At 48.7% G+C, this 16,916-nt stretch overlaps 2 protein-coding genes across 11 annotated transcripts in view; one reads left to right on the top strand and one right to left on the bottom strand.

Moving 5' to 3' along the window:
• The window catches only part of dac (dachshund family transcription factor), a 281,299-nt gene that overhangs the window by 34,528 nt on the left and 229,855 nt on the right, over positions 1 to 16,916 (bottom strand). The window lies entirely within an intron of this gene.
• Positions 1 to 16,916, top strand: part of LOC116432589 (uncharacterized) — a 316,706-nt gene that overhangs the window by 129,736 nt on the left and 170,054 nt on the right. For 2 of the 8 annotated variants that reach the window (XM_076370527.1, XM_076370526.1), the window contains exon 5: positions 12,200 to 12,255. The exons of 5 other annotated variants lie outside the window; for them this stretch is intronic. In XM_076370527.1, the coding sequence (XP_076226642.1) occupies positions 12,200 to 12,219 (20 nt within the window). In that variant the 3' untranslated portion in view covers positions 12,220 to 12,255. Of the gene's footprint in view, positions 1 to 5,045; positions 5,144 to 12,199; positions 12,256 to 16,916 lie in introns of those variants that run through there. One more of the 8 variants, XM_031989692.2, reaches the window with a different exon arrangement.

Raw genomic sequence — 16,916 nt, 5'->3', positions numbered from 1 at the left:
CCGCGTGCGGTACGCGTACCCGCCGCGGAACGGCCGCGTTCCACATTGTCGTCGTTGGAGCCTCGACGGGCGTATTGTTCGTCCCGCGGAAATTTCGATGGAACCCTTCTGGGATGACTGCGGGTCCAGAGTGGTGGGGTCGGACGCGGAAATGGATGACATCTTGCGATTCCAGGGATGGATGAAATGGGATTGCAGGTGAAGAGAGCAGAGGTTGGGCTGATCGTTTGGGGTTTAGCGATTTATTTATGAATTTTGGGAGTGATAGGGTTTGTTGGGAGTTTCGGTTTCTGTGATTTAGATTTCTGGGATTTGAATTGCTGGGGCTTGAGTACCTATGGTTTAGATTTCTAGGCTTTGGATTTCTAGGTTTCGAATTTCTAGGCTTTGGAGTTCTAAGCTTTGGAGTTCTACGCTTTGAATTTCTAGGCTTTGAATTTCTAGGCTTTGGAGTTCTAAGCTTTGGAGTTCTACGCTTTGAATTTCGAGGCTTTGCAGTTCTACACTTTGAAGTTCTAAGCTTTGAAGTTCTAAGCTTTGGAGTTCTACGCTTTGAATTTCTAGGCTTTGGAGTTCTAAGCTTTGGAGTTCTACGCTTTGAATTTCTAAGCTTTGGAGTTCTACGCTTTGAATTTCTAGGCTTTGGAGTTCTACGCTTTGAAGTTCTAAGTTTTGGATTTCTAGGCTTTGGATTTTTAGGCTTTGAAGTTCTAGGCTTTAAATTGTTATGCCCCGAATCCCTATGCTTTAGATTTCTAAGCTCTTGATTTCTACGCTTTAGATTTCTATACTTTGAATTCCTATACCTTAGATGTCTATACTTCGAATCTCCATGCTTCGGATCTCTACACTTCGTATCCCTACTTTCCGGATCCCTATCACCTAACTAACATCGCATTAACCTAAATTTATCCATTACAAACGAATAAATAAAAATTCAACTTCACGATCCAAAAAGCAACAAAAATCCCTCCTCAAAGGATACCGAATCGTCACCGATCGAATCTTTCGTTCTCCAAGAAGCACGAGCAAGCAACGATCACGTAACAGGGCGGCGAAGCACCGGGAAGAACGCTTCAGCCGGATATGACTAGGAGCGTTTGCATTTGCTCGATCGAATTATAATCGCGATGGGAACTGATCGCCGATGAATAAGTCCGGTGGGACGCTGGCTCTCCGGCGAGAACCGATATCGAAGAACCGGGGCTTCTTATGGCGTGCGCACCTCGGGGGCTTCGTTTCGTAACGAATTCCCTGAAACTTTTATTTTTCTTCCCTTTCCACCGGCGAGAAACTCGACCGATCAACCTCCAACCCCCTCCCCCCTTAACCAGGTGCGCACTGAATCATTTTCATCGTTCGATCATCCGCTCCTCGCGACTCGTTTCCGTCTGCTCCCCTTCAGCGCCGAAGCCTCGAGAAATTCCGCGTCGTCTTCCCGCGGTAATTGCGTCAACATTTCAACCCCCTCCCGTCTCAACGCACTGTCTATCTTTCATTTTTCACACACGAGCGATAACCTCCTCGAACGAAAACTCTCGCGACGAGCACGCTCTAAACAATAACACCAATAACCTAACAATAACAATGCCAATCAACAAACTACCATACAGTAAATTCTATAAATACTATAAATACACTATAAAAACATAGATCCAACATCGATGATTCAATAGCAACTTATCCCTAATTTAACTATCAAATGATAAAATAACTAGAACAAAAGAGAACAAAGACCAAAAGAAACAAAAATAAAGATATCCATAGTCAACGAGTTCTCAAAGATAAACCACTCTCGCGATCCTCCGATCACCTCCAAACCGAATCATTTTCACCGTTCGGTCATCCATTGTTATTTCCGTGTGCTCGCTCTGGAGCGTCGCAGCCTGCAGAAATTTTGCAGCGTCTTCGAGCATCGGGAGGACTCTCGTAGGATCGCTCGGAGTGGAACGGACGCGGTAATTGCGTCAAAGCGAGTCACCGAATTTCAATCACGCCACCGGGCCTCCTCGCTGAACCGCCTCCCCCTCCGTCGCAGGAAAATCATCCAGGCATTATGTATTTGCTCTCGAGTATAACCGGTTCGGCGGGTTCACCCTCGCGAAGTCGCCGCACCCGTTCCTCTCCTCGCCCGTTCCGTTCCGTCCCGCTCCTCCCGCTCGCCCGTCGCTTTCCGCTCTTTGAATTCGCGCGAGCTGACGCCCCCGCAACCCCCGCGGTTATTAATATTTGCCGACAATTACCGAACCGGAGACCCCTTTAATTCCGTCCCCCGGCGACCAAGACACGTCCCGGAGATCGATCCGACGACGTCGCTCCGCGTCCGCCACCCTTCCACCCTCTGAGTTTATTGTTTTCTTTTTTTTGGCTTCTTGAATTGGGATTGTTGGCTCTTTTCTGTATCGTTTTGAATCTCTTTAAGAGGATTTCTTGAAGCATTGAGAACATTTTGCTAGGGAGATTGAATTGAAGTGTTGAATTTGCGTTGAAGTGAAAGTGTCGAAGTGTGGAATTTGTGTTGAAGTGACACTGTCGAAGTGTTGAATTTGTGTTGAGGTGAAAGTGTTGAACTTGTGTTGAACTAAAAGTGTTGAAGTGTACAAAACCTTTAACATACGGAGCTAAATTATATATCAATTGCTTACTTAATAGAAAAAAAGGAAACAACGTGATGATCTCTTGCTGTTCGATTAATTAGATCATTTGTCCACGACTCAGTCTTCCCAATCTGAACATTTCATATCACTGAAATGCTAAAGCAAAGATCATTTGGTATTCTTAGGTCTCTAAAATGGATATTGGGTAACTAAGTTATCGAAGAAGCTATTTTTCGAAAATCTTAGGCAACCTAGTTATTAATCAAGCTTCATATATCAAGCTTCCGATGTGGATAAAGCGATCCAATGTCCCCTGCGAGCCTCGGAACGAGTCTATTCATCGGAACATCGATAACGCCGGGCTATCAAAGAAATAGCGACTGGAATATAGCAACAAATATCAGTCAAACCTATCATAAACACCTCCTAAATCCAATTCCCCTTTGCAATACGAACCACCCGGAAACGAGGGAGCCGTGTTCCAAGATCCACCGGAAGGAAGGCGCGTCCGAGGCCATTACTATATTACACCCTGCCTTCCACCTCGATTTCCCTTCGTGTTACGAATCAATCCTTGAAACATCGTCCGCATACCCAGAAACAAGTCTACGAAAATCCCCATTTAGAGTATTCTAACCTAGAATTAAATAAATGTAGGTAATCCTTATCTACTCCTTATCTCTACTAAATTAGAGCTTCTAATCAACAACCACACGAATAATCCGCACCTACTCAATCTCGTAATATTTAACATCAGATTCACGGTTATTCTACACTTCACAGTTGCTCCCAGAAAAATGTAGATAATCCTTATCTACTCCTTATCTCTACTAAATTAGAGCTTATAATCAACAACTACACGAACAATCTACAGTCACTCAATCTCGTAATATTTAACATCAGATTCACGATTGTTCTACACTTTTCACTTGCTCCTAGAAAAACAATCTATACAAACCACACAAACTCTATCTTCGAAACTAGAGTTACCAAATACTTCAAAAAACCTCCCAATAATTGACATATCCAAACAAAACCAGATCAATCTCAACAAAACGAAACTTCCCAACTTCCTCCAAACATTAAAACATCCCACTTACAATCTCACTCTCGATTCCCACAACGACAAACTCCAAAATCGAAAACAATCAACAAGCAGCAATTTCGGCTCCCTTCCAAACGAACCAATCCCATCCCTCCCGATCCTCGAGCCTCCCCGTAATTCCCCGACGGACTCGCGGGAAGAAAGCCCCGCCGCCGCGGCGGGCGTTGATTCGCTCGCGGTTAATCGAGTAATAATTAACAACGAGTTAACTAGTCGACTTCGGGGTCCATATGGGACTCGGCGAAGTTCCGCGTAGTTGCCGGATTACGTATTCTGTCCGGGCTCGTAAAGGCCTCTCGCAGCCGGCGCGGCGCTTCGTTCGGTCCCACCCCCGAAGAAATACGGAAGTCCGCGGCGATTCTCGTCGGGAGCGGCTCCTCTCTTTCCGGGGGCAAGTTTCCCGGCTGGCCTTGCGAGGGAAGTTGGTATTTGCACGGCATCCGTGGCAGAGGAGCGGTCCCCGGGCCGTCCGTGGTCCGATTTCCTCGCGCGATCCTTCGCCCCCGCGAAACTGGATCCCGTAGTTCGAGTCGAAACTGGCCGCCGTTACGGACCGGCTCCACTCCGGGGGTTGGAAAACCCATCAACGGTCGGGGGAGAGGGGGCGGGTGGCCGCGCGAAGGGAACAAGATAGTTTGCAGCGCGCACCCGACCACCCTTCCGTTTCTGCGCGTTCCGTCTTCGTTTCGCGCTGGACCGTCCGCAACGGCGAACCCTTGCAGCTGTCTCGCTCTCTCTCGCTCGGAGGATCTGCTGTGCTGGCCGCCCACCCCTTTCTACCGGAACAGAGAGCGAGGGCAAGAGTAAGCTCCGCTTACTAAGTACGTTTTGCATCTAAGACGCTCTCCGAGTTTAATTACGGGGCTTTGCGGCCGACGACGACACAGACGCCCGGGGACGACACGGACCGCCGTATGGTCAGCCTTCGGTGACCTGGCAGACGCCATGTCGCGTGTTGCTTTTTTCCTTGGATAGAGGGAAGTGGGGGGTTTTTATGGGGTTGAGATGGATTTGTGGTTGGAATTGTAGTATCGGTAAAATTCAGACGTTGGATAGGGGACGTCTTCAGTGTTGTAATTACAGTAACGGTGAATTAGAGTCAGTTCTTTAACCCCTGTATAATGACGAGTGTGACTCGTGATGAAGGTTTATAGATTAATTTAACAATAATCTATGTTATCCAGTACCCACGGATCAAAGCAAAACTGTTTTGCTTTAGAATGGACAATTTTGTTGCATTTATTTCAAATTGTCGGTACTAAAATGGTACATGAGCTTAGTGGCGAAAGTAAATAGTACGGCAAGGTTAGTAATAGAATTATTATACTATGGTATGCTTTCAGATATGACAAACTGAACTTCTAAAGACTACGTTCACTAAAAATTCACCAGGATATGAGTCGTTCAGAAGTCATCGCGGTTGAGGAAACAGAGAAAGTTAATGTTTTGGCTTCTGAAATGATTGTACGATATATTCAGAAGCTATATAAAGGCAAGTAAGTCCTTTAATAAATAGAAAGAATATTATTTATTAAAATGTACAAACAGTAGAAGATATCAAAACATCACTTTAACTCTAGAACTAGTCAAAATGGTTTCGATTTGTTTCTTCAGCAATTTGATATCTTCGAAGCATTGAATATTCGAAATGATTTTGAAAATAGCTTCACTAGAGTACTATAACGAATGTTCGAAGAAACTGAAAACAATCTATCGTTACAATTGTTATAGGAATTGCATATTAGTCGTATCAAATGCTCGGCAGTTGCAGTGTTAAACGCATTAGCTTCCGAGCGACACGAATGATTTATTATTTCCACGTATCAAGTACACCGCGGTTGAAAATTCACGTTGCAGCGTGGTTCCCGCAATATTCACCGGGGAAGCGTCTAAAATAATTTACATTGTCAACAGAATTCCGCGCAGGGGGTAGAGCAGAGGCGTTCCGTTCGAAGGAAAACCGTGGGACGGGACGCGGCGCAACGCATCGCGGCGCGGTCCGGCCCGGCCAGGAGCGAGAGAGCATAAAAGCCCCGTAGAATGACGTTTTACAAAGGGTCTATCAAGCGTGGAGCAATGTTGATGGGCAACAGATAGGCGGAGGGCCGGTGCAATTTCGCTCGGCGCGCACCGCCGCGCCGCCGCGCAGTCAGCGTCGCCGGCGTTACGATTTTTACGACGCTCCCTTTACAACCGACAAAATGTAATTTTCCGCGATATGTGTTACGGGACACGGTGCTCGCGCCGGAGGTCGCCGCTGCACGGAAACTCGCAGGAAGCCGAAAGGGAGGGAGAAGGGGGCGGGTCGGGAAGAATGCAGAAATATAGAATGCGGAAAAGAGACGGAGGAATGAAGTCGAAATCGAGAGACGGCGAAACGAGGGGACTTCTTGTGTTTGGGAGAGACTTGGAAAGGTGGAAGAGAGAAAAGGGTGAAAAGATGTAGAGTTTCTTGTGGTAAAGAGACGAAACGCGAAAGAAAGTGGAAGAAGCTGAAAAGACGTCAAAGCTTCTTCCTCCAGCGGAAGCAACGCGCAAAGTCTGAATCGCGAGCGAACCGAGAAGCAAAGAATCAAAGTTGCATAAAAGGAAGAGATTCTGGTAGACGGAGCAAACAAGGACAAAACATGAGGGAAAGCAGGAATAAAGGCAACGCGGAGGCAAAGATCGCGGAAATACCGAAAGACGATCCCGGCCGTTGGAAAGGTCCCGGCTGCCTTAGCTCCCTCCGCGGCGCGTCGCTCGGCAGCGTCTCCCCGGGGTGAGGAATCGAAGGTCATCGCAACGGTTCGGCGGGATCGTATCGTTCGATTTACCGTCGCTATAAAATTTGAGGAATTTTCAAATACGGTTTCCGAGCAGGACGCTTATGAACGGCGGCGGTCAGCGGAGAAGCCGCGGAGAGCCCGTGCCCGGTGTTCCCCGGGCCCGAAGCAGACTTTCTCGGGAATAATTTTTAAGCGGCGACGCGGGACGTCGTATCCGCGATCGAATTATTGCGAGGGAACCTCGCGACTCGGTGTCGATCGTAAATTCGCCGGCGGACAATAAAGAACCGACCGACCGGCCGGCCGGATGGGCGAATTCTTCGTTAAAAGGGCAGGACCGGCGAAAAAAACGCGGCGGGGACCGGGTTGAACGTCATTTCAACGGCGTCCGGAGAGAATACGACGTCCCCCCTCCGCGAGAGATCGGTCCCGGGGACAGGCTGAACCGAGGAGGAACGGCCGAAAGGGAAAGGAACAGGGAGCGCGTCCCGGACGAATTGATTTTCGGAATTTATCGTGGCGAGCTTCCGTTTTCGGCGGCGCGGCTTCCCCGCAATCCGCGCGTAAAGAAGCCGAGTTTACGACGGCGTTGCACCCGAGAGCACCTTCGACCGGTTAATTGGAAGGCCGGCCTAATCGCGCCGGCCGGCCGGCCGCCGAAAGAGATCGGGCTTTGTTCTTTGTTCCGCGCGATCGGCCCCTGTTCTTTCGCTCTCCTAGCTCTCCACGACCTTTTCCACTCTCTTATGGGCCGCACTCTTTATACCCAGAACTTCCGGTACAAAAGAGTGGAACTCTTCCAGCGGCGTGGCACCCTTAGGAAGGTTGCCCCGGGATCGTTCGCGGACCATTGCTTCTCTCCGTGGCGCTAAACGCTGGACTGCCTGGAGTCTCTTAGATAAACTGGGCTCGTCGAGGAACGTCGCGGGATCGTCGGCGACGGAGTCGCTAGAGCAGGGATTCCTCTTTGACAATCAAAGAAGCGGGTTGGAAGATTTTCTATTGGCGATACGTGGGCCTGACAAAGGCCACTTTGTTGGAGGTCTGTTTTTGAGATCAGCGGCGCGAGAAGTGGGATTGAATTGTTTCTGTTGCTTGGTTCCTTTTAGATTGTTGATTGGATCTTTGGAATGTCGACGGTGCTACAAACTTTGGTTTCATAAGGTTGTTTTGTAATCTATCACTGCAATTAATTTTTATAGTATTCCTAGCGAAAATGAATGCTATAACATTTCTTCGATCTTTTATTTTCCTTAGTAGAAGATTTGGATGTGTGGAAGATCGAATAATTTTAGGGTAGTTTCTTTAAGATTCATTGAAATATTTAATATTAGAACTGCTGCAATATTGGAGCCTACAAAGTTCAAAGGGTTAACCCTTTGCACTCGAGAGGTGACTCAGTCACCACTTGATTTGACACAGTAAAACTATAGAATGTGATATTTAATGTTAAACTTTGTATAATGCCTCGATACGTGAAGCATTGGAATAAAACTGCTTTGTTGCTTAATATAATTTCTCTTCAAATTAGTCTCAAAGAATATCGTCTCGTAAAGAAATGTTAAATATTTCTAGTAAGAAACATTCACTACTATCATTAACATTCAGTAAGACAAAATTGCGATAATATATTAACATTAACAATTAACTAATTTAACACTAGGTTCACGGGCATTTATTGTACACTTCATTCTATCATTCCTAAAAGAATCGATGCTCGTTTATTTATCTTGTGGAAACCGGAGATTCGATAGTAGGTAATTGGGGTACATATCAGTGTGATCTCAATCAAACTCGGCGTAAACATTTACAAAATAATATTTCTAATATCCAATATGCGTCAATTTACGTTCCGTAAACCTAGTGTTAATTCCGTATTCCCATCATTCCCCGGATCCGGCATAAAATCAGGCGTCATCCAACGCGTCAAGTAAACGTTTCGGAGGGTGTCTTTCCACCCTTCGGACAGCGTCGGTAGAAATAGTTACAGAGTATCCACGCGTGAAAGGCTGTCCGATCGCCGAAATTCCCCGCACAGCGCTCTCTCCGTTCTTCCCGTGGGATGTCCAGCGACCGGAAGAAAGAGAGGCGATCGGTGGAACGAGGGGCGGAGGCGAGGCGGCGGACCTAGTGTGCGGTCGCGCGATTTCGGGGCCCTGCGACGCAGCACGGCCGGCGCAACGCAATGCGGCAGTCGCAGTTGGGCCGAGATAATTAGGTTTGAGTGCACTCTGGCCGCCGCAGTCGGTAACTCAGTTATCAGTGGACACCCCGCGTACAATGGCTATCACAACGGCATCAAACATAACGCATCAATTAACGTGAACAATAACCGAGCCGCGGCCCAGTCGGCCGGGGAAGGGCGGGCGGCGCGCGGCGAGCGGGGGCGGGCGCGGCCGCGCTCAGGACCCTTGCGCGATGGCGAAACGATCGACGCGAGCACCCGCGAGTGCACATGATTCGATTTGCTGCGGGAAGAAGCGAAAGAGTGCCGTACGCGAATCCGGTCAATATTCGCTCGGACGATGTTTCGCGGTGAATCCTTCCGCGCGGACTTTCTATGGCGTTCGACGGCTCGTCATTTTTCAAGTGTTCACGTTTTCTGTTGTTTCTGTGTGAGGGATATTTGGATGTTCGATGGTTGGTTTGATCGATTCTTGTGCGGGTTGGAATATTGCGACTGAGATATTGATGACGATAGGAGGTTGCTTTGGACTTTTGGATGCATGTTGAGTTGGAGTATTGGAATCTTGGAATGTTTTTATATTTTAATATAGTAGTAGACTCTAGTAACCACTAGATATAGTAGTTTTATAGGGAAGATTCCAAAATGACGTTTCAAACCGAATCGTTCGCAATGAAACGCAAACATCGATGTTCCATCATTCAAGTAGTAGCGCCCTGTTACACTGCCTAAAAGTGTCTATCATAGAATCGGATTACATTTATTCATGTCCCTAATGATTATCTCCGTTCCTACAATTACCAGTTAGAACAAACGAGGCACTTAAAAACTCTGCAAACACGGAAAGCAAAATTCAGCTGCAAAACTGAGCACCGCGCTTTCCTCGTAACCCGGGACGCTTACCGATCTCGAAGATTCAAAGCTGCCATTCACCTACCAGAATCAGCAACAGCAAGGTGTCCGCGAAAGAAATTCCAGTACGGTGATCCTCGCGCCGTCCCACAGAAGGCAGGGTATTCCGCGCGCGTCCGCGAGTCAATCAAAGAGCGCCGTTGGCCGGCGTGTCCGCGGCGCGCTGGTCCGATAGCATCGGGGCGCAGCGCGGCTAACGAAATTCTCGGAAGCGACGAAAAAGCAATATCCAGAAGACCGGGTGTGCGCGTTAATCCGGTCGCGGGTATGCGTGCCGTTGCGCCTCCGTCCACGCCGCGCATACATGCACGCCGGTAAGTGCGTGCCGGCGCGAGAGGAACCGACGGGGGAAGCGAGATGGCCGTGCAGAGAGGGAGAGAGGGAGGGGGCGAGGGGGGAGAGAGAGAGGGAGGGAGGGACACGGACAGGGATGACGGCCGGAAGGAGAGGGATACGAGGGATGAGAGGGCGGCTCGGTTCGGTTCGCTCGGTTCGTATGCATCGTGCGCGATCGGGGCCCTCTGGCGTATTCAAAGCGCGCAACGTCGCTCCATCTCGAGGAATGCGGCAATCGATTATCACGGTCCTGCATATCGATACTACCGTCGGACACAGGGCCGCCGAGCGTTTTCGAGAAGCGCGGAGAGACTCGGAACGAGAACAGAATGAGAGCGTGATAGGGGCCGAACCGGAGGGACGGGACGGAGGGGCGGAAGATCGTCGCGGGAGGAAACGCGAGCGAGGAAGCACGGGTGTCCGCTTAGCGCCGCACGCACACGCGGCCGACTAATGACATCGGCTCCTCTATAATACTCGTGCCTCGAATATCATCGGCCCGATATTGCCACCACGAGAGATTAATGTTTCGTCCTGGTCCTACCCGGCCGGAACCTGCGCTCGTTCCCGCGCCTCTGCCAGCGAGCTTCTTTAACGACGCCTCGTTCCGCTGCGTTTATGCCGCGCAGTGGTCTCTACTTCGGTTTGCACGTGTTTTGTACTGGACTTTGCTGTTCGATGGTTTCGTTCGATGGATTGTTTGATAGATAATTGAAGCAGCAATTTTGAATAGCTGTCCAGAGGAACAATCTCGCCGAAATCAATGAAACTGTGTTCCAAATTCCCTGATCAATAAGTCCATCCTTAAATTCAATTCGACCGAGCGTCTCCACCGCAGGAGCATCGCAGGAGAAAAATAACTCCGCTCCGTCCGTCGTCACGCCGATAAACGTCAAAGCCCTCGGCGAGCACTCGAGAAACTTGTAGACGAGTGGAGTTTCGAGAAGGTCGGGCGGGGTGGTCGCAGCGAAAGGCTGCAGGGGTGTGGGCCGGGGCGGTTTAGTTGGTCCGCGACGAGCGGCGCCAACGATAATGGCGGCTATTAACGAGCCGTGGCGGGCGCGAAGGCACCTGAGCCCAAAATATCACCGCGATTAATGCAATTACAGCTTACAAGTCCCTTCGGCTCTAAGACCTCCGGCATTACTAATTCAATGTGCCCGGCGTTCGATGCGTTTCCGGCGGGCTCCTCTGTTGCGGGGATACTCCGTCCACCCCCTTCCCGGCGTCGAGCAGCCCCTCGCCTTCCATTTCGGGGTCCCGGGGACGGGGAACCACGAGATCCGCGCGTTGCGGCGTCGCAGGGCCACTCGTCGCTCGAGCACCGTTTCGCTGGCGGCCGGAAGATGGTCGCCCCGAAATTCGCGAGGGTGGCCCGGCGGAGAGGTCGCCGACGGATTACAACGTTCCCGGAGCCACCCTCGAGTCGGCAGCGCCGTTTGGCGGTTGCGGTTCGCGTAATTACGCCGAAGGACCCGGCCCCCCCGCGAGAAACCGCGAACGTCTTAGCTCTCCGCGTTGATCTTAGACGATCCACCCTTTTCGTACCCTATTGCCGGATCGCAGAATGTGCGGAGATGCCGGATGCTCGGGCCCGGTGTCTGATAATCGGCGGATCGACACCGCAACGCGTTCCGGGAAGGTTCCACCCTTGAGCGTCTTACGTCGGAGGTGGATTGGATTTTCGAGATTAAACGCGTCTCGCTTCTGGCAGATGACTGGGGGCGCTTGCGTGGCTTAGTTTCTGGGTATGCGATGGCGTGTATTGTTTGTTAGTAAAGGTATATGTTGGTTTGCAACCGGAGGGATGATTTTTAGAGCGATTTAAGGGATGGTCGTATTGGTTCGTTAAAATGTTTGACGGAGGATTTGAGTTCTAATTGTTAGATGAATAAGGTTATTCGTTAATAGACGTCTTGGTCGCTTTGGGATCTTGATTAGCTAGCAAATATTCCAATTTGAGCTAGCGAATATTCCACTTGTCTAATAACCTGTCAAGCTTTTGAAGATTTCAAATCGAATACAGATCTAAGCGATATTAACACGTCAACTGCCACGAGAATTTCGAGCGTTTTGTTATAAGATTAATTCCTTTATGATAGAAGAATAGTATTAGAAATAATTATCAACTATTATCTAGCTTCTTGTTATATTTGTACTGTAATATCAAAACGTTGATAATTATTTCCAATACTATTCTCTCCTATTATAAAGGAATTAATCAACACTATTATCCAGCTTCTTGCGTTACCAAATATGTTGATTCAATATCAATTTTCTTGTAATTGCTTTCAAGCAATTTGGAAGTTCCGGTGACCATGGCAGTCAACATAAATCAACGTCTAACGTAAAGTACAACTCTTTTCCTCTTTTCCTACTAAATTATCCAGGACAGAGTGGTTTCATCAAGCACGATTCAGAAGGCGATCACTTCAAGTTCAAATCGACCGAGCCCATACTCCCAATGATCCCGACGTCCGTCCCACGCGCCCGTCGTCCATCGATACGGTGCAAATGAAAAAATAGAAGGAACCTCGTAAAAATCGGCAAAAACCCGTGATTCGCGCGTAGACAAACGACCGGGGGATTTACAGTAAGTGTCGGCCGACCGATCGAGCAATTACCGCGCGCCATCCCGAGAGCGATCGTCATCATCGTCATCGACGACGGGCCGTAGGACAGTCGGCGGCGGCGGGGCTTGCACGGCGCGCACAATCCCATCACGGTTTATTAGCGCGACGATCGGGACAATCGGTCCAATGATTACAGCCGAAACATAATCGTTAACACGTACGACCCATTAATGACTATGGACCATTCTCGATGCCAAATTGGCGGCGGCTCGAATGGGCTCCGCACCGCGGCCCCGCGCGCACACGCTCGCGAACTCCATGTAACCGGCCGCACGCGCGATGATGAACGTATTCGCGCGCCGGCCCCCGCGCCCCGTTAATCCTTGTTACGACAAATCAAAACGTAAACGCTCGACACGTCCCCCCGACGTCGAATCCGACGTGATTTCGACGGCGTGCCGCTAGCAAACCGCGAATTTCACTCTGCGCGCTTCCCTCTTCCCCTATCGCGGCCGCTAATACAAGTGGCAATTCGAGTGTTTCTCTTGGTAAATTGGGGAAAGGATTATTATATTACCAAGGAAGGTATCGCGTTGGTATGGGGCTCTGGAGATTGTGGAAAGTAGATCTTAACTACCAAAGTGGATTTCCGATTGTCTGTCCTTTGTTGGTACTGGGACTACCGGGAAATTAGTCGTTCTACATGTCTTTTGTTCGCAATTATTAGAAGGATAAAAATTGATTCGGTAATAGGAAGACTAAGTTGTCGATTAGAGTCTCGATTGGGCACTCTTCGAGTTTCTATAGAGAAATTTCGAAGAGCCAACTTAACTGCTCGGTAATAGCGGTGATCAGCTTCGATGCTTTACTCTGCGTCTTCAGCGTTGATCTCTGCATCTTTCTTTTATCTTCTCGAGAGTTTATCTCTACTTCTATACAGTATAATGTCTACTTTAACCCTTTGAACTCTGTAAGCTCCAATATTGCAGCAGTTAGAGTATTAAATATTTTAATGAATCTTAAAGAAACCCTAAAATTATTATTAAGGGTTAATAGTGGAATATTGATGATTAGTAGATTAATATAGTATTTTTCCTTTATTTTCTTCTTAAAGAATGATCGAAAGTTTGCATTTCGAAATTTTGGAATTTTTGGATCATAGGATCCTCGAAGTTTCCTTCAGTTGCATAGATTACAGAACAAACTGGAATACTAAGGGTTAATACAAATACTACCCTACACAGGGTATAAAAATAATAACTTGATTACAAAATCAAAAAATTTAATAATAAACTAAATCTAATAAACTTTGATACCCTACATCAAATCAGAAAATATACTGTCGTCGTTGCTCGTTGCATCTCCTCGCTGCATCTCCTCTTTCCGCAACGAATATTATCAAAACATTCCAGCGTCTCCATGTCGTTGCCTATCTAACTATTCACGATACGGAACTCCAGTTCCCTGTTTACCGAGGCCGGTCTCCCGAAATCGGCTCGTTCCTTCATAATTTATGAGATTTCTCCGTCTGTCCGTGAGGCCTTTCCTCGCGACGTTATAATTAGAAATATGCTTACGGCCGTAATTCCGTGCGCGGAGAGGAACAAGAGGACGAGGGGGGGCGTGAAGGGGAGAGGGGAGTTCGGGGGCAGGGGTTCGGAAGGAGGGTGAGCACGTTTACTGCCAATAAGGGACGCATGCATAATAGAAAGCCGTAGATGGTAGTCGACCGACCGACAGAAGGACTTACACGGGAATGCTACTTTACGAGGACTCGTATTACGAGGGTTGCGGATTCGGCGTCTTTCATGCGCGGCCGAGCCGCACGCGAGCCGCGCGGACCCCCGCGTGCTTTTCCTTCGGTCCTTCCTGCCCGGGAAAGAACCAACGAATTATTGCTCTGCTGCGAATGCGGCGGAATCCATTCTCGGGACTCCGGCATCTGCTCGATTGCGGCTCGAGGGTGGTTTCCCTGTGTTCTGCTTCGCGAACTTGGAACGATGTGTTGCTTGTTTCTTAGTTTTCGTTGTAGTTTGCTTAGGGAAAGGATATCCAGTGCAAACCATTGTTAACCCTTTGCACTCGAAAGGTGACTCTCAGTCACCACTTGATTTGATACAGCAAAACTTGTTGCTTAATTTATCTGTGAATTCTCGTTAAATTAGGTTGAAACAATGTCGTCTGTATTCCTTCAGAAAACGTCCAAATATTTCTACTGAGAAACTTCCGAGTGCAGGTTAACATATTCCATAAACACCTCCAACTCCTCAAAGTATAATCTATCATCCCAATCACTCCATATTCCAAAAATAATTCCTCAAAATCCTCAAACAACGATTTCCTACCTTATTCCGTTCGCATCCTACGAAAGCAAACTCTTCAACAATCCCCACGCAATCTACCACCCTATCTCAAAAAGAAGAAAACAAGTCATCCTAAGTCACCCAATAGTTCCACCGTTAACCAGTTAACTGTGTTCGACGAGTGTACGCGTCACTAAAATACGGACTCCGAAACTCAGTATCCTCTACGTCTATTGAATCATTAACGGCAAACTTTCGGTAATTTCCCTTTGTACAATCAGCGCAAAACGCGAGAGCACGGAGGTGAAAAATTCGCGCAAAAATTGTTTCGCGAACCTCCTAAATCCCCAGACCCTAATTAACCAATAACTGCAAGGATGCGGTGTTTTCCAAAAAACGGTATAAGCATGGTCAATACTTCAACTTCAACAGTCCGGCGTAAAGATTAGCCGGATGTCCGCGAGGGAAAGAGTCGGATCGCCTCGATCGCCGGGGATTCATTCGCGGCGGCGTTCTCCGCATTGACGTCACGGCTGTTTATCGCCGGCAGAATGGACGAGAAAAGCTCGACGGGGAGACAGAGAGTGGAGGAGCCGCGACCGCGAGGGGGTGGGCGAGGGTTGACGCGGCTCGCACGGGGTGTCGGGTTTTGGCCGGGGTAGGGTGACACCGGCCGGTAATAACGGGTTACCGGTTACGCGCGGACATTTATTTATTTACGCCTCGCGCGCCGGGTAATTTCGCGTGATTCGAGGTTTCGTTCGCCGCGAGGAAAACCGTGTCTAAACGCAGGCCAGCCGACACCGGCTTCGCGGAGAAAAATCCTCGGCCCCGGACGCCGCAGTAGAAAACGACGATCAATGATCAGACGCGCGGGTAAACCGAGGCTGTGCGAGTGATCGCGGTAATACGTCGAGTTTCTCTGTGGGAAATTCACAGTTTTTGACATTACTAACGGTAGAACTGTTATTGTAGAATATTACAGTTACCGTCATTGCAATATTCGTCAGCTTCGCCAAAGAACATTCTAAATTCATTATATATTCCAGCAATAATCTTGAAACCAATCATCTCATCTTATTCGCATAAACAGATCACCAACACATTTCAAACTAATTCCAACCTCCACCTAATAACTCTAACCAAGCACGATCTCTGAAAAAAGCGATACGAATAATCCTCTTGAAACCAATCATCTTATCACTCGCATAAAAAGATCACCAGCACATTCCAAACTAACTCCAACCTCTATCTACAACCCTAACCACGATCTCTGAAAAAATCGATACACCTCGATTCTATCGTAAACCGCCCCTAAACTTCCAAGGGTGCAAGCATCCAATTACCCTGAAACGCGAGCAAACGCGAGCCCGCTGTCGCGCGAAACAGACCGCACGGAAAGAAGAAGAATTGCTCGGCGAGTCTCGCTCTCCGAGTAACAAAAGCAACTTCGCCGCGCTCCGAATTTCCGCGAGCGTTCCCCGTCTGGTTCACGAGCGGAGACGATTCTGGTGCGCGTGGGTGTAGGTCGGGCGGGCGGTACACGTGTGTAGTATGCACACACGGGCGCCCAAGTAATTCGCGCAATTTCATCTAAATTCCGCAGCAACGAAATTTCTCGCGTCGTCTCTCCGTGGCTCGCGCGCGCGCACACACACTGAAACGCGGCGGAGCCGCAACGCCGGCGAGGAGCTACCGTAATGGTATTTCTTACGCTCTTTGTTTATCACGAGGTTGGCCGGGGCGGCCGGCGCGGCGCTCTCGCTCTCGACGTTATTATGAAATACGATTAGGTCGGTACACCTCTGTGCTCTCTTCCATTTCTCGCCTGTGCCCGTCGTTCCTGTCTGCCTCTGTTTCTCCCTCTGACCCGCCGTTGCTCACTCTTCGCGTTAGTCTTTGGTTATTTCGAATATTCGCGAGCATCGACGGATGCCTGCGCCCGGAATACCGTGTCGCGCGCGTCTTAGATTCCAAGAGGTTTTTACTGTTGGTCCGTGTAGGGAGCAATGATTATCATTGGGGTTGGGAGTAATGGATTTCGTAGGTTTCGTGGGTGTGGTGTGTTTGATAGTGTTTGAAGGGATGCTCGGAGTTGGTAGAATCATTCGTTTTTGTTGATAATTCAATTAGGGAA

The sequence above is a fragment of the Nomia melanderi genome, chromosome 9, assembly GCF_051020985.1.
Source record: "Nomia melanderi isolate GNS246 chromosome 9, iyNomMela1, whole genome shotgun sequence".
Classification (NCBI taxonomy): Eukaryota; Metazoa; Arthropoda; class Insecta; order Hymenoptera; family Halictidae; genus Nomia; species Nomia melanderi.
This window is presented reverse-complemented; position numbering and strand designations above follow the sequence as displayed.